Source organism: Lampris incognitus, chromosome 11 (assembly GCF_029633865.1).
Source record: "Lampris incognitus isolate fLamInc1 chromosome 11, fLamInc1.hap2, whole genome shotgun sequence".
NCBI classification, from domain to species: domain Eukaryota; kingdom Metazoa; phylum Chordata; class Actinopteri; order Lampriformes; family Lampridae; genus Lampris; species Lampris incognitus.
Window position 1 is genome coordinate 59,730,113 of NC_079221.1, and position 22,350 is coordinate 59,752,462.

General features: G+C 44.7%; 1 protein-coding gene across 2 annotated transcripts in view; it reads left to right on the forward strand.

Annotated features, from left to right (window-relative positions):
• Positions 1 to 22,350, forward strand: part of dnajc10 (DnaJ (Hsp40) homolog, subfamily C, member 10) — a 180,212-nt gene that overhangs the window by 155,909 nt on the left and 1,953 nt on the right. Inside the window, exons 22-24 of one of the 2 annotated variants that reach the window (XM_056289401.1) lie at positions 2,467 to 2,614; positions 18,407 to 18,529; positions 22,120 to 22,227. In XM_056289401.1, the coding sequence (XP_056145376.1) occupies positions 2,467 to 2,614; positions 18,407 to 18,529; positions 22,120 to 22,227 (379 nt within the window). The remainder of the gene's footprint in view (positions 1 to 2,466; positions 2,615 to 18,406; positions 18,530 to 22,119; positions 22,228 to 22,350) is intronic. The other variant, XM_056289402.1, reaches the window with a different exon arrangement.

Below are 22,350 nucleotides of genomic sequence, written 5' to 3' on the forward strand. Positions count from 1 at the left end.
AGAAAGGCACGAACTGAGGAAGCCTCTTGGATTAGAGGCGAAACGTCTTCACGGATATATACCAAGTCCAGTTGCACTTTATTCAACTCCTTTGAATATCCTCTGTGTGGAGTTTGCATGTTTTCCCCATGTCTGCGTGAGTTTCCTCTGGGGGCTCCGGTTTCCTCCCACAGTGCAAAGACATGTAAGTCAGGTGAATTGGTCGTACTAAATTGTCCCTAGGTATGAATGGTGTGTATGTCTGTGTAGACCCTGTGATGGCCTGGCGGCCTGTCCAGGGTGTCTCCTTGCCTGCTGCCCAATGACTGCTGGAATAGGCTCCAGCATCCCCACGACCCTGAGAGCAGGATAAGCGGTTCAGTTAATGGATGGATGGATGGATTTATAAGATATATAAAAAGAAAATGTGATTAGGGAATGCCAAGCAGCGTCCAAGTGGCGACCGCCATCACCACGGAGACCTGGGAGGAGAACCGACTGCACATGCACACAAGGGAGACTCACATGACACCATTCACACACAGAAGAGAAAGGAGAAGATATCATTCAGAGAGAGAGAAAAGACATGTGAGAGAAGAGAACAGCTTGCAATAGTCATTCGTCACAATCACTTAAGTCATCAATTAGTCATATTGTATATGCTATAATCTATACTATAATACCCCAGAAAGAAGGCCATTTATCAACAAAGCCGAATCCCTGCTCATTACATTAACGAGCCAGCCAGCGGTTCATTGAGGTGAGCCTTTTGTACATCTCATCATTACCCCTTACAGGTAAGGGACCAGAGACAATTAATCGATGCCGACACATCTTTCTGGCAAACTCAAGCATTCTGACTAGGCTGGCTTTTGTGATCTCTGATTGCTTCATCCTAGCATTATTGGTGCCGACATGAATAACAATGTTGCTGAAAGTAGTGGTGCTGTGTGCCTGGGTTCCCTGACTCTCCCTCCGTGATGCCAGCACCCTAAGATTAGCCTCTATGTCGGAAACTCTGGCCTCCGGGTAAACAGTGAACCAAGGCTGGCGGAGCTAATCTAACATTGCGGGTAATGGAGTCTGCTATCACTAGTGTGCGTTGCTTTACTCTGTCGACAGGAGCGGGAGAAGCACGCTGGCCGGTAGGACTACCAACAGGGCCAGTGAGTGGTGAAACCGGTTTGCAGTCAGGAAAGGTGACTGCAGACCAGGCCACACGACCAGTGGCTTGCTCTTTCGAGCCTTCCCACGCCGGTAAACAGAGACAAACTCCGCCGCATCTGCCGACGAAGCTGAGCTAGTGCTAACAATAGCAGGTCTGCTGTCAGGCCTGGGGCTAAGGCTATCTGGAGTGCCCGTCGCATCTAACGTAATCCTAGCAGAAAGCAGGCGCTCTAACTCATGGGCATGTCTCTCTAGTAGAGACAACCTATCTGTAACTACGGAGCAGTCACCACAAACCATTGATTTAACGAGGCTGCTTTTTATAAATTCATTTCTGATTTTTCCCTTTTTCTCCCAATTTAGTGGCCAATCAATCCCTATTTTATTTCAATCACCCACCCTCGTACTGCATGCGTTTGCCAACTACATCTCTCCGGCCAGCAGTCTCGAAGGAGACGCCTCGCCACTTTCGTGACAAGGTGAATCCAGGCCGAACCACTGCTTTTTCCGACACACACACAGAGCCGCATTCTTGTGATGAACACAAGCCGACTCCGCCCCCCTCCCGAAGACAGCGCTGCCAATTATTGCTGCTTCATCGAGTCCGGCCATAGTCGGATCTGACGAGACCGGGACGCGAACCCCAGTCCCCAGTGGGCAGCTATATCGACACTAAGCCGATGCTTAGACCGCTACACCACCGCGGACTACCTTAACGAGGCTGCTTTGACTGCGAATGTGATAGAGCTAACCGCTAAGTTAGGCTAAGCTTGAAGCTAGCAACAAACTAGGAACGAGAAGCTGCCTTCTAAACACAAGATTTGTGTAAGAAAGAAAACTACAGAATCTAGCGATAAGTGAACTAACACAGAAAATAACTAAATCAGAACAAAACGAAGAGGTTAGGGCAGAATATAGAGAAGAAATAGTAAGAAAATAAAAGTTGTCAATCTCATGAAGCTGCTGCTCACGAAGGCGGAAGCTGGAAACAGTTGGCAGTGAATCAGTCAACTCGGTGGAAGTGGCCGGATCCAAGTATGTACCTTATTCAACTGTGTCCAAAGTGATCTGTATAAGGGCATGTTGCTGATGAGACAAGCCTGGTGTAGACAGTGTTGGTATGTTTGTAGAGACACGTGCAGGGTGTGCTGCTGACCAGACAAGCCTGGTGAGGACAAAGCATTGGTATGTTTACATCTGTCCATGTCTGTGTCTGCACAGCTCTACGAGTCATTTAGTTCCCTGAATGACTGGTTTTGATCATTTGAATTTCTGTCTGACTGGCTGTATATGTGATTGTCTGTCTGTCTCTCTCTCCAGCTCTCTCCCCAGGGCATCAGTGGACCTAACCCCAGACTCCTTCAGATCACTGGTTTTGTCCAGTCAGGAGCACTGGGTCATTGACTTCTATGCTCCCTGGTGTGGACCCTGTCAACACTTTGCTCCTGAGTTTGAAGTCTTGGCAAGGGTGAGAAAACATTGAGTTACTTATAGACCTGTTGATAAGGTAGGCAGCTAGGTGGTTCTATAGCTCGTAGGATGGGCGGGTAGAATGTGGTTCTGCAGCTCGGAGGATGGGTGGGTAAAGGTGGTTCTGCTGCTCGGAGGATGGGTGGGTAGAAGGTGGTTCTGTAGCCTGGAGGATGGGTGGGTAGAAGGTGGTTCTCCAGCTCGGAGGATCGGTGGGGAGAAGGTGGTTCTGTAGCCTGGAGGATGGGTGGGTAGAAGGTAGTTCTCCAGCTCGGAGGATCGGTGGGGAGAAGGTGGTTCTGCAGCTCGGAGGATCGGTGGGTAGAAGTTGGTTCTGCAGCTTGGAGGATCGGTGGGGAGAAGGTGGTTCTGCAGCTCGGAGGATGGGTGGGTAGAAGTTGGTTCTGCAGCTCGGTGGATGGGTTAGTAGAAGGTGGTTCTGTAGCTCGGAGGATGGGTGGGTCTGCAGCTCGGAGGATGGGTAGCTAGCTGGATAAGCACTGTTGAAGTAGGGTTTCTATAGTAGCTTAATAGGTTATTTGTTATTCGTCCGTTGCAGTGACGAGGACCATCTAGTCATCCTGTGATGGATGACTGATGACTTGTGCAATAATTAAAGTGAGGAAGAGTTGCGCATCATCAACCCCACTCTCTCGTCCGAGACCACCTACTACCAGTGGCAAGACTAGCGACTGGCAATGGAGACGTATGCAGATTTTTACTCAGGGTTTTTCCCAAAGCCTTTCCTGTAGACGAGTATACCTGCAAGGCAGCGGAGGTTTTAAATCAGAGTGGTCCTTCTCCTAGATGAGCTGCCTAACAAGGCTAACGAGCTGCATCTAACCGGGTTTGAAATCAGAGTTGTACTTCTCCTAGATGAGCTGCCTGACAAGGCTAACGAGCTGCATCTACCCGGGTCTGAAATCAGAGTTGTCCTTCTCCGAGATGAACTGCCTGAACAGGCTAACGAGCTGCATCTACCCGGGTCTGAAATCAGAGTTGTACTTCTCCTAGATGAGCTGCCTAACAAGGCTAACGAGCTGCATCTAACCGGGTTTGAAATCAGAGTTGTACTTCTCCTAGATGAGCTGCCTGACAAGGCTAACGAGCTGCATCTACCCGGGTCTGAAATCAGAGTTGTCCTTCTCCGAGATGAACTGCCTGAACAGGCTAACGAGCTGCATCTACCCGGGTCTGAAATCAGAGTTGTCCTTCTCCTAGATGAGCGGCCTGACAAGGCTAACGAGCTTCATCTACCCGGGTTTGAAATCATAGTTGTCCTCCTAGACTGGCTGCCAACCAAGGCTAATGAGTCCAATCGACCCACCTCGTTATACAGCCGGGAACCCGGTCGCCCCCGCAGCAGACTTTGTGAAAACAGGAGGTACCACGGGAAGGTGCTGCTGCGGACACATTTGCATAAAAACGGCCATATGCTAAGGTGCTGATGGACCCGCGGCAATCACTACACCAGGAAGCGAGAGGCCACTGCACCGCTTTGCATTCCTTTTAGCAAGTAGGACATGTGGCCCAATACTCGCCACCTCCCTACTTAGCTTATTAGATACAGTGGTTATAGAAACTACAAACCCTGTTAACATGGCAGCTTTTTGTGATGTAACAAGTAAACCAAGATAAATCATGTCACAACTGTTCCACTGTTAATATGAAACTGCAGCCTATAAAATAAAGTGGAAATAAACCAAACATTTTAAGGAAGAAAAATACATGACTTACAATAACCTGGTTGCATAAGTGTGCACAGCCTCTCTTCATTCTGATAAAGAGACTGATGCACCCTGAATAACGTTCAGCTCTTCCTGTAGGACTTCCTGACATCTTCTTGCGTACATCCAAGTGCAAAAGCCGTGGTCCACACACACAGCTCACACACTCACACACACACACACACACACACACACACAGCTCACACACACAGCTCACACACACACACACAGCTCACACACTCACACACACACACACACACACTCATACACACACACACACACACACACACACACACACACACACACACACACACACACACAGCTCACACACACACACACACACACAGCTCACACACTCACACACACACACACACACACAGCTCACACACTCACACACACACACACAGCTCACACACACACAGCTCACACACTCATACACACTCACACACACACACACACACACACTCACACACACGCACACACACACACACACACACTCATACACGCACACAGAGACTGTGCTGTAATAAAATCAGAGGCTGCTTCATAGTGGAAAATCAAATCAAATCAAAGTGGAAGTAAACCAGTGTTGGTTTACTTCCACGTCACAGAAGGTGAATCAGCTCATGTGGACACGTCTACTGGGAGAAACATCATCATCATCTAAGTCAGGTGAGACTCTTCAGTCTCACCTGACTGCAGGTATCCCCTCCTTATAAACAATACAGTGGCATAACGACCCAAACCAACCACCAATTTCATATGCAAACATTTTCGTAACCACCACTAGATTACACTTAGGCAGCTTGTTGTCCTCCTGTCTTCAGTGGCTTGGTGCACTGTTTGGGTGTCTTCCTGGCTTTGACAGGGGGGCCTAAGAGTACATCTGTCGCCATCTGACCATATTGTGATTGCAAACTTTCCCAAATCAGAATCATGTTTGTTGGCCATGTAGGTTTGCACCACATGGAATGTGACTCTGGTTTCATGGTTCTCTCAGTGTACTTAACATAGAATAACAACACTGCAACACAACAATCTGCACACATATACACAAGGACTGACTTATCCAGGTGAAATAAGAGGTGATAAGGTGCAGTGGTGCAGAGAATATATCAGAGATGCTGAAATACATGTTAGCAGGTTGCTGACATACATGCCTGAGGTAGATGGACATGACAGAGTGTACCAGTATACCTACAATGTACAGTACAGTATATACAACAGGTACAGTACAGTATATACAACAGGTACAGTACAGTATATACAACAGGTACAGTACAGTATATACAACACGTACAGTACAGTATATACAACACGTACAGTACAGTATATACAACATGTACAGTACAGTATATACAACAGGTACAGTACAGTATATACAACATGTACAGTACAGTATATACAACATGTACAGTACAGTATATACAACATGGTTGATTTATTTGATAATGTTAAGCGTTCATTTGAATGACAGCCCATGTAATATCCGTTTGTTTCTGGGTACAGTGCTCTGTAGCACCTACCAGAGGGGAGGAGTTGGAAAAGGTTGTGACCAGGGTGTGATGAGTCTACAGTGATGTTGCCTGCCCGTTTCCTGAGTCTGGAGGTGTATAAGTCCTGAATGGAGGACAGGTTGGCACCAATGATTTTCTCAGCAGACTTAACTGTCCATTGTAGTCTGTCCCTGTCCTGTTTGGTGGTCTATCCAAACCAAACAGTGATGGCTGTACAGAGGACAGACTGGATTATTGCAGTGTGGAACTGAATCAGCAGTTCCTGGGGCATATTGAATTTCCTGAGCTGGCAGAGAAAGTACATCCTCTGCTGGGCCTTTTTGAAAATTGTGTCTATATTGGATGCCACCTTAGGTCCTGGGAGATTGTGAAACCCAGAAATCTGTAGGCTTTCACCATAGACACTGTGCTGTTGAGTATGGTGATGGGGGGCTCCTCCTGAAGTCCATCGTCATCCCCACAGTTTTGGACGTATTCAGCTCCAGTTTGTTATGGCTGCACCAGAGGGCCTGCTGATCAACCTCCCGTCTATAGTTTGTTTGCAGTCACGTGATTCTGATGACGTGCGAGATTCAGATGGAGGGCAGGAAGTGAAAAGCAGAATGGACGAGCTTGAGCTAGTTGATTCAGATGGAGGGCAGAAAGTGAAAAGCAGAATGGATGAGATGGAGCTAGTTTAGCCCAAACTGTGCTAGTTTAGACAATATTATGAGAGAAAGGTATAAACAGAAAGTAAGATATGTTGGACATGATCCTTATGTTATGAAGAGTAAATTTTTTTTTTTGACAAAGTGGTCACTGCACACACATGCGTTATCCGACTCCACTCCTCCCGACCGCAGATGATGGTTCGCAAGCCATTTTTTCTGGCATTTCCGGTCAATTTCTTGCATTTTTCCCCCCCTCATGAACGACAACTTTTGGTACTCAAAAAAAACTCGTTGTGGTTTCTCAGTTAATGATGCCAAACATAGGCATTTTGAAAGTTTGTGGTAGTACCTCCTATGTAGAAAATCACTTCCTGTCCTCCATCTGTAGTTCGTGATGTCATATGCAAACAACCTATATGCAGACTCCTCACCATCCTGGATAAGGCCAATGATGGTTGTGTCGTCCTCAAACTTCAGGCGTTTAACAGACGGGTCACCTGAGGTGCAATCATTTGTGTAGAGGGAGAAGAGTAGAGGGGACAGCACACATCTCTGGGGGGCGCCAGTACTGATTGTCCAGGTGCTGGATGTAATGTCCCCCAGTTTCACCAGTTGCCTGCTGTCTGTCAGGAAGTTTTTAATCACTGGCAGATGGGGGCTGGTACAGTGAGCTGGGTAAGTTTGGAGTGGAGGATATCTGGGATGATGGCATTCAACGCTGAGCTGAAGTCCACAAACAGGACCCTTGCGTGTGTCCCTGGTAATAAGGTTGAAGTAATTTCAACCTTATTTCTAAGACATTACGTGATAATTACCACCTTATAACTAGGTAATTTCCAACCCCCTCAGGCCCCCTAAACTAAAGTGTAACCGACTTCACACAGCTCCAGTGATCTGTCGAAGATGAGTGTAAAAATGGTTGGGCAGTTGGTCAGCACAGACCAGGGTGACATGCCATCCGGGCCTGGTGCCTTCCTGGGGCCTCATATATCAATCATTACTATGGGCAAATTTGTGCCTAAACACCCATGGGATTTTTTAGCCCTCAAGATTGTCTGACAGTCAGCAGCAAAACATGATGGTTATTTGTAATTCCTTCCTCCTAGCATCTATTGTCTACCTCTTGCAACAAACAATCACCCAGGCCTGCAAAGACATCAGTGTTAGCCAGTCGGTGTCTAAATTCAGGGGTTACCCAGGTTCTACACTGGTCTCTGAGACAAACGTCAGGGCTTAAAAGTCCCATTTGTGTGTACGCACAAATTTGCCCATAGTAACGACTGAGGCCCCTGGTGAGGCCCCTGGTCTTCTGTTTCTGGAAGAGCTGGCACACATCCTCAACACAGATCATGAGTGCGGGTGGGGGTTTGGTTGGGAGGGGAATGGCTGGCAGGGAGTGCAGGTGGTTGTGTATTGTGGCCGGGGGGTGTGTGTGTGTGTAAAACTTTGTTTTTCAAGCCTGCAGTAAAACCCATTTAGGTCATCAGCCAGTTGATGGTTCCCTGCAGTGTGGGGGGATTGTCTCCTCTAGTTGGTAATGTCGTTGAAACCACTCCCGACTGATGATGGGTCGTTGGCGGAAAACCCGTTTTTCAACTTTTCAGAGTAGCATCTTTTTGTGCTACTCTGCCCTCATCCCAAGCCCTCCATACACTCCCAAAGGAGATCAGAGGATCTCCTTTGGGAGTGTATTTCTGGCTTTGTTGTACTGGATCCTATCTCCACTCCTGTAGGCTTCCTCTTTGGCCTGATGAAACCGCCTGAGTTTTGCTGTGAACCAGGGCTTATTCTTGTTAAAGGTGCAGAAGGATTTGGTGGGCACACACATGTCGTCACAAAAACTAATGTAAGATGTCACAGTGTCAGTAAGTTCATCCAGGTCTGTAGATGCAGCCTCAAAAACACTCCACTCAGTACAGTCAAGGCAGGCCTGGAGCTCCAGTTTTGACTCATTGGTCCATTTCCTCAAAAGGAAATGGCTTTGCAGATTTTACAGATTTTACAGGCTTTGCAGATTTTAGTTTCTGCCTGTAGGTAGGGATAATATGAATCAGACAGTTTACAGAGAGGCCCAGGGCTCAGGGCGCCATCCCCAGTAGGGTGAATGCTGTCCGCGTTCAGCAGGTAAGGGCGGCCTCAGAAAGAAAACCAGTTGTCACCAAAACCGAATCCCTGCTCATTATAGTAATGAGACAGCCAGCGGTTTATTGAGGTGAGCCTACTATACATCTCATCATTATGCAAGAGCTTGTTTGGTGTTGTTAGGGCAGCAGTTGACTGAGAATAACCTTCTCGAGAAGCTTTGACAGGAATAGGAGTTTAGAAATAGACCTGTAGTTACTAGGCAAGGTAGGGTCTAAGCTGGGTTTTTTCAGGAAGGGCTGGACCACTGGGTCCTTGAAACAGGTTGGAATGGTACCAGTGGCCAGGGAGTTCGTTGATAATGGAGAGGATGCTGGGACCAGCTATGTCAAAGATATTCTTCAGGAGGGTAGTAGGGACTATGTCAAGGGGGCAGTTGTAGGTTTCATGATGGAAACAATCCTTATAAGGGAAGGTAGCGTGATAAGTTGGAAGCAGTCCAGTTTAGAAGAACTGACCAGTGCGACAGCTAGTTCATGGGTGGGGTAGGAGGGATGTTCCTTCTAATACCCTCAACTTTGCTAATGAAAAATAAAAAAATAAAAAAATCTTCGCACTTAGCAGGGGACACATCTAAGCTGGTACGAGGGTGGGGCAGATGACATAATTTATTTTGGAAGTTTTTGGAAATTAGGTCAGAAAAGTATTTTGTTCTCACAGCCTTAACTGCTTTTTGATATTTGTGAAGATTGTTTCTCAAAATTTCAAAGGAAATTTGAAGCTTATCACTCTTCTACTTTTATTCTGATATTCTGCATTCCCTCCTCAGGGCTCCGGTGGTGTCATTAAGCCAATGAAGTCCTTTAGCCTTAGGTTTTTTCAATTTAAGGAGAGCAACAGTGTTCATAACAGAAATCAACAAAGGGATCTTCAGTTTGAATCCCGTGTTACCTCCGGGCTTGATCGGGCATCCCCACTGACACAATTGGCCGTGTCTGTGGGTGGGAAGCCGGATGTAGGTATGTGTCGTGGTCACTGCACTAGTGCCTCCTCTGATTGGCCGGGGCGTCTGTTCAGGGGGGAGGGGGAACTGGGGGGAATAGTGTGATCCTCCCACACGCTATGTCCCCCTGGCGAAACTCCCCACTGTCAGGTGCTAAGAAGCGGCTGGCGACTCCACATGTATCGGAGGAGATGTGGTAGTCTGCAACCCTCCCCAGATTTGCAGGGAGGCAGTGGAACAGAGACCGTGATGGCTCAGAAGGGTGAGGTAATTGGCCAGGTACAACTGGGGAGGAAAAAAAACGGGGTCAAAAAAAAAAGGAAAAAGAAAAGCCAGTGGTATTAAATAATGAAGTGAGTTCCTCAGTACTGAGATGGAGGGGGAAGTCTCAGTAGTGGAGGTATTGGGAGCAGCTATGAGAGCCTCTGAGAACTTATTGGCAGTCAAAGACTTAATGTAGCAAGAGCAATGTACAGGGAGATGAGATTTAGTAGGAGAGAGAGACTGATCCAACAGAGAAGCATCAATTATATCAACACTACAGAGTGGAAAGCCACATGATCAGACTAGGTGGAGTGTAAGGCCTAGCTTGTGGGTGAGACCAGAGGTAAGCAAAGCAAGATTAAAAGGTTCAATCAGTTGCATAAAATCACTTGTGGGGCGCTTAGCGGGACAGCAAACATGAATATTAAAATCACCAAAAAGCAGAACTCGATCAAAGTTTGGCACAGTGTTTGAAAGGAAGTCTGCAAATTGAGTGATAAATTAAGATGGGATTTACAAGGTCCACTTTAATTAATTGCACCTCCAAGCTGGGGAAATAATCAGAGTTCAGTAGGTGGTAATTGAAATGATTGTTAAACACAGCAGCTAACTCCCCCACCGTGGCCCGAGGGTCTAAACATGCTAAAAAAGTTAGTCATCTGGGCAGAGTTCAACACAGGCGCAAGCTCACCAGTGTTCAGCCAGGTTTCCATCACCAGTAAGAAATCCAGTCCATGGGTGGTGAAAAGTTCATTGAGAACAAAAGTCTTACTGGATAACGATCACATGCTGAACAGAGCCACTTTGACTGGAATAGCAATATAATTTGACAACGGCTGCCATGCCAGGGGGTGGAAATTCTGGAGTACTACATCACCCCACTTCACTTGTTAGCCTGGTGGGGAGTCCGCTGGGCAGCTGTCTGGCATCCAGGTCTGTGTCTGGGATAATCAGTCAGAGAAAGACGCATCTGGTCTCGAGGGAGCACTGAGGAATGAAGCGACGTGGTCGACCAGGTCCAATATCGTCGAGCTGAAAAAGGTGGGCCAGAGCAAGAGCAGGCAGGACTCCTCAGTTTGATTGAGGCGCTTGCACATTTAGTCCACCTCATAGTTCATTTCCTGTGGTGACAGCCACAGGGCCAACCCCATATAACTTCTGGGAGTTGGGAAAGTAGAGAGTGGTAAAAGCTTATTTGTCCAGGACCCCGAGGGTGTAAGTCCATGACAGAGTGTCTGTGAATGTTCTCATTCATCCAGGTCATGGTTATCCAAAGGAGTTAAATAAAGTGCAACTGGACTTGGTATATATCCGTGAAGACATTTCGCCTCTCATCCAAGAGGCTTCCTCAGTTCGTGCCTTTCTGACTAGACCAAGCTAGTCTGACTGGCTGGTGATGAGACTCAGAATTTATCCTCTAGGAGTCGTTGTCAGAGCTATAGATGTCCATGGCTCTTTGTGTCCCGATGTTTACCAACGCCCGTCGCTAACAGAGCCATAGACATGAGTGGCTCTTTTGTGTACCGATGTTGGCCGCGTCCGTCGTTATCGGAGCTATGAATATGCGTGGCTCTCCTGTGCTCCGATGTCCAGCTGCACCCGTCGCCATCGGAGCTATTGATTTGCATTTGTTTAGCAGCAACGGTGGTTGGGGGTGTTAGTTTCGACTTCATTGTTCAGTGGTCATGAGAGTCGTTGGAGCCGTTAGTGAGCGACTGTTGTTCTTGGAGGCTAGGCTTCTTGAGTCTCCTGGGTAGAGATGAAAGGACGGCATTGTAAGTGGGAGATAGGTGGTGTCGCAGACCTCCTCCTCTATTGAGGGATGGTTTTTCCAGTTTCACATAGATGGCTTCCTTCACCCCTCTTTCAAACCATCAATCTTCTCTGTCCAAAATGTGTACGTTGCTGTCCTCGAAGGAGTGTGTCTTCTCCTTTAGGTGTAGATAGACTGCTGAGTCTTGTCCTGAGGAGTTTGGCCTTCTGTGTTGGGCCATCCGTTTGTGTAGTCGTTGTTTGGTTTCTCCTATGTGTAGGTCAGTGCAATCCTCATTGCATTGTACAGCATACACCAGATTGCTTTTTTGGGTGTGTGGTACACGGTCTTTGGGATGAACGAGTCTTTGTCGGAGTGTGTTGCTGGGTTTGAAGAATACTGGGATGCAGATATCCATGACAGAGGCTGGAATATTTAGTAGTGTTTGACGACCGTTTGCACATCATGCATACACAGAGACACAAACAGAGCTAGGACAAACAGAGCTAGGACAAAAGAGCTAGGACAAACAGCGCTAGCACAAACAGAGTGAGGACAAACAGAGCTAGCTAAACACGACTTGTATTGAAAATGGTCAGGAGTAGCCTGATATAAAGTAAACAAGCGCTGTTGTGAAAAAGGTCAGGAAGAGCCTGATACAAAGTAAACATAGGTTGTAGTGAAAATGGTCAGGAAGAGCCTGATATAAAGTAAAACAAGAGTTGTTGTGAAAATGGTCAGGAAGAGCCTGATATAAAGTCAACACGAGTTGTAGTGAAAATGGTCAGAAAGAGCCTGATATAAAGTAAACTCCAGTTGTAGTGAAAATGGTCAGGAAGAGCCTGATATAAAGTAAACACGAGTTGTAGCGAAAATGGTCAGGAAATGCTTGATATAAGCTAAACATGAGTTGTAGTGAAAATGGTCTGGAAGAGCCTGATAAAAAGTAAACACGAGTTGTACTGAAAATGGTCAGGAAGAGCCCGACATAAAGTAAACTACAGTTGTAGTGAAAATGGTCAGGAAGAGCCTGATATATAAAAAAAAAAACTCCAGTTGTAGTGAAAATGGTCAGGAAGAGTATGATATAAAGTAAACACAAGTTGTAGGGAAACAGATCAGGAAGAGCCTGATATAAAATAAACTCCAGTTGTAGTAAAAATGGTCAGGAGTAGCCTGATATAAAGCAAACACGAGCTGTAGTGAAAATGGTCAGGAGTAGCCTGATATAAAGTAAACTCCAGTTGTAGTGAAAATGGTCAGGAAGAGCCTGATATAAAGTAAACACAAGTTGTAGGGAAACAGATCAGGAAGAGCCTGATATAAAGTAAACGTGAGTTGTAGTGAACATGGTCAGGAAGAGCCTGATATAAAGTAAACTCCAGTTGTAGTGAACATGGTCAGGAAGAGCTTGATATAAAGTAAACTCCAGTTGTAGTGAACATGGTCAGGAAGAGCCTGATATAAAGTAAACTCCAGTTGTAGTGAACATGGTCAGGAGGAGCCTGATATAAAGTAAACTCCAGTTGTAATAAAAATGGTCAAGAGTAGCCTGATATAAAGTAAACTCCAGGTGTAGTGAACATTGTCAGGAAGAGCCTGATATAAAGTAAACTCCAGTTGTAGTGAAAATGGTCAGGAAGAGCCTGATATAAAGTAAACTCGACTTGTAGTGAAAATGGTCAGGAAGAGCCTGATATAACGTACACTCCAGTTGTAGTGAACATGGTCAGGAAGAGCCTGATATGAAGTAAACTCCAGTAGTAGTGAACATGGTCAGGAAGAGCCTGATATAAAGTAAACTCCAGTTGTAGTGAACATGGTCAGGAAGAGCCTGCTGTAAAGTAAACTCCAGTTGTAGTGAACATGGTCAGGAAGAGCCTGATATAAAGTAAAATCGACTTGTAGTGAAAATGGTCAGGAAGAGCCTGATATAACGTACACTCCAGTTGTAGTGAACATAGTCAGGAAGAGCCTGATATAAAGTAAACTCCAGTTGTAGTGAACATGGTCAGGAAGAGCCTGATATAAAGTAAACACGAGTTGTAGCGAAAATGGTCAGGAAGAGCCTGATATAAAGTAAACACGAGTTGTAGCGAAAATGGTCAGGAACAGCTTGATATAAGCTAAACATGATTTGTAGTGAAAATGGTCAGGAGTAGCCTGATATAAAGTAAACTCCAGGTGTAGTGAACATTGTCAGGAAGAGCCTGATATAGGTAAACTCCAGTTGTAGTGAAAATGGTCAGGAAGAGCCTGTTATAAAGTAAACTCCAGTTGTAGTGAACATGGTCAGGAAGAGCCTGATATAAAGTAAACATGAGTTGTAGTGAACATGGTCAGGAAGAGCCTGATATAAACTTAACTCCAGTTGTAGTGAACATGGTCAGGAAGAGCCTGATATAAGGAAACTCCAGTTGTAGTGAACATGGTCAGGAAGAGCCTGATATAAAGTAAACTCGACTTGTAGTGAAAATGGTCAGGAAGAGCCTGATATAACGTACACTCCAGTTGTAGTGAACATGGTCAGGAAGAGCCTGATATAAAGTAAACTCCAGTTGTAGTGAAAAGGGTCAGGAAGAGCCTGATATAAAGTAAACTCCAGTTGTAGTGAATATGGTCAGGAAGAGCCTGCTGTAAAGTAAACTCCAGTTGTAGTGAACATGGTCAGGAAGAGCCTGATATAAAGTAAACTCGACTTGTCGTGAAAATGGTCAGGAAGAGCCTGATATAATGTAATCATGAGTTGTAGTGAACATGGTCAGGACGACCCTGATATAAAGTAAACATGAGTTGTAGTGAAATTGGTCAGGAAGAGCCTGATATAAAGTAAACTCCAGTTGTAGTGAACATGGTCAGGAAGAGCCTGATATAAAGTAAACTCCAGTTGTAGTGAACATGGTCAGGAAGAGCCTGATGTAAAGTAAACTCGACTTGTAGTGAAAATGGTCAGGAAGAGCCTGATATAACGTACACTCCAGTTGTAGTGAACATAGTCAGGAAGAGCCTGATATAAAGTAAACTCCAGTTGTAGTGAACATGTTCAGGAAGAGCCTGATATAAAGTAAACTCCAGTTGTAGTGAAAATGGTCAGGAAGAGCCTGATATAAAAAAAAAACTCCAGTTGTAGTGAAAATGGTCAGGAAGAGTATGATATAAGGTAAACACAAGTTGTAGGGAAACAGATCAGGAAGAGCCTGATATAAAATAAACTCCAGTTGTAGTAAAAATGGTCAGGAGTAGCCTGATATAAAGTAAACATGAATTGTAGTGAACATGGTCAGGAAGAGCCTGATATAAAATAAACTCCAGTTGTAGTAAAAATGATCAGGAGTAGCCTGATATAAAGTAAACTCCAGGTGTAGTGAACGTGGTCAGGAAGAGCCTGATATAGGTAAACTCCAGTTGTAGTGAAAATGGTCAGGAAGAGCCTGTTATAAAGTAAACTCCAGTTGTAGTGAAAATGGTCAGGAAGAGTCTGATATAAAGTAAACTCCAGTTGTAGTGAACATGGTCAGGAAGAGCCTGATATAAAGTAAACGTGAGTTGTAGTGAAATTGGTCAGGAAGAGCCTGATATAAAGTAAACTCCAGTTGTAGTGAACATGGTCAAGAAGAGCCTTATATAAAGTAAACTCCAGTTGTAGTGAAAATGGTCAGGAAGAGCCTGATATAAAGTAAGCTCCAGTTGTAGTGAACATGGTCAGGAAGAGCCTGATATAAAGTAAACGTGAGTTGTAGTGAAATTGGTCAGGAAGAGCCTGATATAAAGTAAACTCCAGTTGTAGTGAACATGGTCAAGAAGAGCCTTATATAAAGTAAACTCCAGTTGTAGTGAACATGGTCAGGAAGAGCCTGATATAAAGTAAACATGAGTTGTAGTGAACATGGTCAGGAAGAGCCTGATATAAAGTAAGCTCCAGTTGTAGTGAAAATTGTCAGGAAGAGTCTGATATAAAGTAAACGTGAGTTGTAGTGAAATTGGTCAGGAAGAGCCTGATATAAAGTAAACTCCAGTTGTAGTGAACATGGTCAAGAAGAGCCTTACATAAAGTAAACTCCAGTTGTAGTGAAAATGGTCAGGTAGAGCCTGATATAAAGTAAGCTCCAGTTGTAGTGAACATGGTCAGGAAGAGCCTGATATAAAGTAAACGTGAGTTGTAGTGAAATTGGTCAGGAAGAGCCTGATATAAAGTAAACTCCAGTTGTAGTGAACATGGTTAAGAAGAGCCTGATATAAAGTAAACTCCAGTTGTAGTGAAAATGGTCAGGAAGAGCCTGATATAAAGTAAGCGTGAGTTGTAGTGAAATTGGTCAGGAAGAGCCTGATATAAAGTAAACTCCAGTTGTAGTGAACATGGTCAAGAAGAGCCTTATATAAAGTAAACTCCAGTTGTAGTGAAAATGGTCAGGAAGAGCCTGATATAAAGTAAGCTCCAGTTGTAGTGAACATGGTCAGGAAGAGCCTGATATAAAGTAAACGTGAGTTGTAGTGAAATTGGTCAGGAAGAGCCTGATATAAAGTAAACTCCAGTTGTAGTGAACATGGTCAAGAAGAGCCTTATATAAAGTAAACTCCAGTTGTAGTGAACATGGTCAGGAAGAGCCTGATATAAAGTAAACATGAGTTGTAGTGAACATGGTCAGGAAGAGCCTGATATAAAGTAAGCTCCAGTTGTAGTGAAAATTGTCAGGAAGAGTCTGATATAAAGTAAACGTGAGTTGTAGTGAAATTGGTCAGGAAGAGCCTGATATAAAGTAAACTCCAGTTGTAGTGAACATGGTCAAGAAGAGCCTTATATAAAGTAAACTCCAGTTGTAGTGAAAATGGTCAGGTAGAGCCTGATATAAAGTAAGCTCCAGTTGTAGTGAACATGGTCAGGAAGAGCCTGATATAAAGTAAACGTGAGTTGTAGTGAAATTGGTCAGGAAGAGCCTGATATAAAGTAAACTCCAGTTGTAGTGAACATGGTTAAGAAGAGCCTTATATAAAGTAAACTCCAGTTGTAGTGAAAATGGTCAGGAAGAGCCTGATATAAACTCCAGTTGTAGTGAACATTGTCAGGAAGAGCCTGATATAAAGTAAACTCCAGTTGTAGTGAACATGGTCAGGAAGAGCCTGATATAAAGTAAACTGCAGGTGTAGTGAACATTGTCAGGAAGAGCCTGATATAGGTCAACTCCAGTTGTAGTGAAAATGGTCAGGAAGAGCCTGTTATAAAGTAAACTCCAGTTGTAGTGAACATGGTCAGGACGAGCCTGATATAAAGTAAACTCCAGTTGTAGTGAACATGGTCAGGAAGAGTCTGATATAAAGTAAACTCGACTTGTCGTGAAAATGGTCAGGAAGAGCCTGTTATAAAGTAAACTCCAGTTGTAGTGAACATGGTCAGGAAGAGCCTGATATAAAGTAAACATGAGTTGTAGTGAACATGGTCAGGAAGAGCCTGATATAAACTAAACTCCAGTTGTAGTGAACATGGTCAGGAAGAGCCTGATATAAAGTAAACATGAGTTGTAGTGAACATGGTCAGGAAGAGCCTGATATAAAGTAAACTCCAGTTGTAGTGAACATGGTCAGGAAGAGCCTGATATAAAGTAAACATGAGTTGTAGTGAAAGTGGTCAGGAAGTGCCTGATATAAAGTAAACTCCAGTTGTAGTGAACATGGTCAGGAAGAGCCTGATATATAGTAAACGTGAGTTGTAGTGAACATGGTCAGGAAGAACCTGATATAAAGTAAACTCCAGTTGTAGTGAACATGGTCAGGAAGAGCCTGATATAAAGTAAACTCCAGTTGTAGTGAACATGGTCAGGAAGAGCCTGATATAAAGTAAGCTCCAGTTGTAGTGAACATGGTCAGGAAGAGCCTGATATAAAGTAAACTCCAGTTGTAGTGAAAATGGTCAGGAAGAGCCTGATATAAAGTAAACTCCAGTTGTAGTGAACATTGTCAGGAAGAGCCTGATATAAAGTAAACTCCAGTTGTAGTGAACATGGTCAGGAAGAGCCTGATATAAAGTAAACTCCAGTTGTAGTGAACATGGTCAGGAAGAGCCCGATATAAAGTAAACTCGACTTGTAGTGAAATGGTCAGGAAGAGCTTGATATAAAGTAAACATGAATTGTATTGAGAGGACAGAAACATGTAAAATGTTGCTACGTGCAAGTAGCAGAGGAAAGCCAAGCTATCAACTGTTATAATTTTCATACTACAGCTGTTAATTGGTCACCACATAACTTCTATGTATTCTTCATATATTTGCCCTTTTTTTTCGTGGAAAAGTAATGTCAGTGTAAAAATGTGGATGGATCCAACCCTTCACATGCAGCATTCAACACACACACACACACCCGACTTAGCTTGGCATACACATCCATCCATTATCCAAACTGCTTATCCTGCTCTCAGGGTCGTGGGGATGCTGGAGCCCACCCCAGCAGTCACTGGGATGGGGGGAATAGTGTGCTCCTCCCACGTGCTACGTCCCTCTGGTGAAACTCCTCACTGTCAGGTGAAAAGAAGCGGCTGATGACTCCTTATGTATTGGAGGAGACATGTGGTAGTGTGCAGCCCTCCCTGGATCAGCAGAGGGGGTGGAGCAGAGACCGGGACGGCTTGGAAGAGTGGGGTAATTGGCTGGATACAAATGGGGAGAAAAGGGAGGAAAATCAAACAAAAAAAAGGAAAGAAAAATTACTAAAGCGTCTGTACTCAGCTTGGAGACGTCAACAAGTCAGGGAGTACCAACATGGACCTCTTGTATTTGAGAATTAGTTTGTGTTTTTGTCCAGATGGTGAAAGGGGAGGTTCAGGCAGGGAAGTTGGACTGTCAGGCGTACTACCAGACCTGTCAATCCGCTGGAGTTACTGCCTACCCTACCGTCCAATTCTACTCTCACCTTGGCACAAGAAGGGTGAGTAACACTAATGCATACAAAATAATTTTCTTTGCCTGACAAAGGTTGGGTTTTTAGAGACTCATGGGCAAAGGCCCATGGACAGTTAATATTTGTGGCCTTCATATTGGCTCTTAAATCACTGTCACTGCTGTTGTTTGTTATTGATATTAGTCGTTGTCATTGCTGATATAGTAACAGCCTATTTATAACCTCAATCATTGTCTGTACCTTTATAGTCTACTACTGTTACTTTCAGCTGCTCCCATTAGGGGGCGCCACAACGGATCATCCGTTTCCATGTCTTCCTGTCCTCTGCATCTTCCTCTGTCACACCAGCCACCTGCATGTCCTCCCTCACCACATCCATAAACCTCCTCTTTGGCCTTCCCCTTCTCCTCTTCCCTGGCAGCTCCATATTCAGCATCCATCTCCCAGTATACCCAGCATCTCTCCTCCACACATGTCCAAGCCATCTCAATCTTGTCTCTTGCTTTATCTCCAATCCGTCCAACCTGAGCTGTCCCTCTAATATACTCGTTCCTAATCCTGTCCTTCTTCATCACTCCCAGTGAAAATCTTATCATCTTCAACTCTGCCACCTCCAGCTCCACCTCCTGTCTTTTCATCAGTGCCACTGTCTCCAAACCATATAACATAGCTGGTCTCACTACCATCTTGTAAACCTTCCCTTTAACTCTTGCTGGTACCTTTCTGTCACAAATCACTCCTGACACTCTTCTCCACCAACTCCACCCTGCCTGCACTCTCTTCTTCATCTCTCTTCTGCACCCCCCGTTACTTTGAACAGTTGACCCCAAGTATTTAAACTCATATGCCTTCGTCACCTGTACTCGTTGCATCCTCGCCATTCCACTGTCCTCTCTCTCATTCACACATAGGTATTCCATCTTGCTCCTACTGCCTTTCATTCCTCTTCTCTCCAGTGCATACCTCCACCTCTCCAGGCTCTCCTCCACCTGCACCCCACTCTCGCTACAGATCACAATGTCATCCGCAAACATCATAGTCCATGGAGTCTCCTGCCTGATCTCATCCGTAAACCTGTCCATCACCATTGCAAACAATGCTTATATATAATATTATAAACTAAAATTATATACTATGTATTTATCTATCATATATTATATACTTAAATACTATATTATATTCTTAGGTTATACAATAATAATTCTTAACCAGTATACAGCAATTGTATGTGTATTTCCAATTGTAAATTTGTATTGCACATCTGGTTTAAAAAGAGGTAGTGCACATTGTAGATCTGTAAGTGAGACATTTTGACCAGAGGGGCTATTTATAGCCATAACTGTAACTGCTAGCCTCTGAAAAGTGATGCGATTCAACTCTCAGAACCTTTCCTATGTTTTAGGTGTGAAGCACCTTGGAAGCTGAGTCTTTTCAAGAACGAACTCCCTCACCTTGGCTTCAACTTTCTGGGTAGTGGTTCATCCCAACCAATGCCCTTCTGACACATCTCTTGTAGCACCCTCTTTCCTGGTAGGATGAACGGAGCTAAGAAGCCTAATGGATCATACACAGAAGCCACAATTGAGAGAAGTCCATGTCATGTAGCTGGTTTCTCATCAAGCAAGACCTTGAAGGAGAAGGCATTACTCTGTTCATTCCACCTTACTCCTAGCACTCTTTATACTGGAAGATCATCATAGTTGAGACCCACATTCTTCACCTCAACAGCAGGTAGACTGCAGTACCTCTTCACTATTGGAAATGAATTTGTGAAGGTGTAACTTTCCTTTAGCATACACAGCTTGGGCTTCTTTCACCAGCTCAATTGCTACTTCAACAGATTCCAGGCTTATGAGGCCATCATCTACATAGAAATGCTTTCTGATGAAGCTAGCTGCCGAAGGGGGCTCTTTATCATTTTGGCTGGCAAGATGCTTCATGCCACAATTGGTGCAGCTTGGAGATGATGATGCTCCGAAGAGGTGAACCTTCATACGATATTATCTAGGTTGTCAATCTGTATCTCCCATTTTCCACCACATGAACCACAGATAGCCTCTGTCTTCTTTGCTAACGTGGAACCTTTTTTTCCACATCGCATGACGGCAATGGGATGTTTATGGAGTCAGCAGAGCGCTCCAGTCAGCCCATTTGTAAGATTAGGTCCTGTTAGTAGATGGTCATTGAAGGCAGTGCATTCATACTTTCCAGAGCAGTCAAAAACTACCCTGATCTTATGTGGTTTTCTGGGGTGATAAACCATTTGGTATGGCATGTACCATGCATTTCCTGATTTTAGTTGCGTGTCTGCTCTCTCTGCATCACCACCTTGACACCTTCCATAAATCTCACATAATCATTTTTGAACTTAGGATCTCTGTCCAGTTTCTTTCTAAGGTGCTTCAGCCGAACTAGTTATTGTTTGGGAGGTTAGGATGTGCTTTGAAGGGAAGGGGCATCTCAAGGTGGCCACACTCATTCTGCTGGATATTTCCCTTTAAGACAAACAGGAACTGAATATCCTCTTTAAATATGCTCTTTTCTCCTAGTCTGGTTTCCATAAAATCAGACTCGAGCGCTCTAATAACAGCAGCTAGTGTCACAGGTGGAAACTCCCTGACAGATATATGATGACACAGACCAGTCACACCCCTAGAATTCACGCACTGTGTTGCACTTCCTACGATGCTCCAGCCTAGGTCAGTCTTAATGCATAAGGTTCACCGTCACCTGCAGTTATGACCTTTCATGGTGCCAGTGTTCTGGAGCTATGACTTTATTTTGTGAGAACTTTTACATACAACATTCTTTTTATATCTCAGGGTCAGGGGATGCTGGAGCCTATCCTGGCAGTCACTGGGCGGCAGGCAGGGAGACACCCTGGACAGGATATAAGTGGTTCATATAAATGGATGGATGGATTCTTGTTAAGTGGCAATACCTGATTTTCAGCCCGATATAATACCATTGATCTGTGATGGCCTGACAGCCTGTCCAGGGTGTCTCCCCACCTGCCGCCCAATGACTGCTGGGATAGACTCCAGGATCCCGCGACCCTGAGAGCAGGAGAAGTGGTTTGGATAATGGATGGATGTATGGATAATACCATTGATATAATATTTAACTATAACGGAGGCCAAATGGAAACCTCTTACTTTTGGGTGGCACGGTGGCCCAGTGGTTAGCACTGTTGCCTCACAGCATGATGGTCCTGGGTTCGAACGCCAGGCCATCCCAGGTCCTTTCTGTGTGGAGTTTGCATGTTCTTCCTGTGTCTGCGTGTGTTTCCTCCCACCATCAAAGACATGTTAGGGTTAATACTCCTGCCTTTACCCCTGAGCAAGGCAAAGGAAAGAAGATGTAGAGTTGGTCCCTGGGTGCTGAACTGCAGCTGCCCGCTGCTGCTATACAATGGGATGGCTTACATGCAGAGGATGCATGTCATGTACGCTTGCTTACAAGGACAAATAAAATGTCTGTCTCTCTATTTTTATTTGAAACTATTTCAAAAAGTTTTTTCCTCAGTCTTACCGTGTGTGTGTGTGTGTGTGTGTGTGTGTGTGTGTGTGTGTGTGTGTGTGTGTGTGTGTGTGTGTGTGTGTATGTGTGTGAGATAGCATAGTCAAGGTGGGGAGCACATTAACAGCAGGGATGCTAACGTGATCGCTGCCATCATCAGACAAAGGCTGGAACAGCTGTCACCAAGACCACATAACAAAGCCAAGGTAAGGAGCTCCTGTTGGTCCACGGGCTTACAGTAGCTTCTGACATGGTTCTGTTAGTGATGCTGCTTGTTGTGTAGTCTGTAGTAAAGCACAAAACTATATTGTGACTGTTTTGTCTCTGCA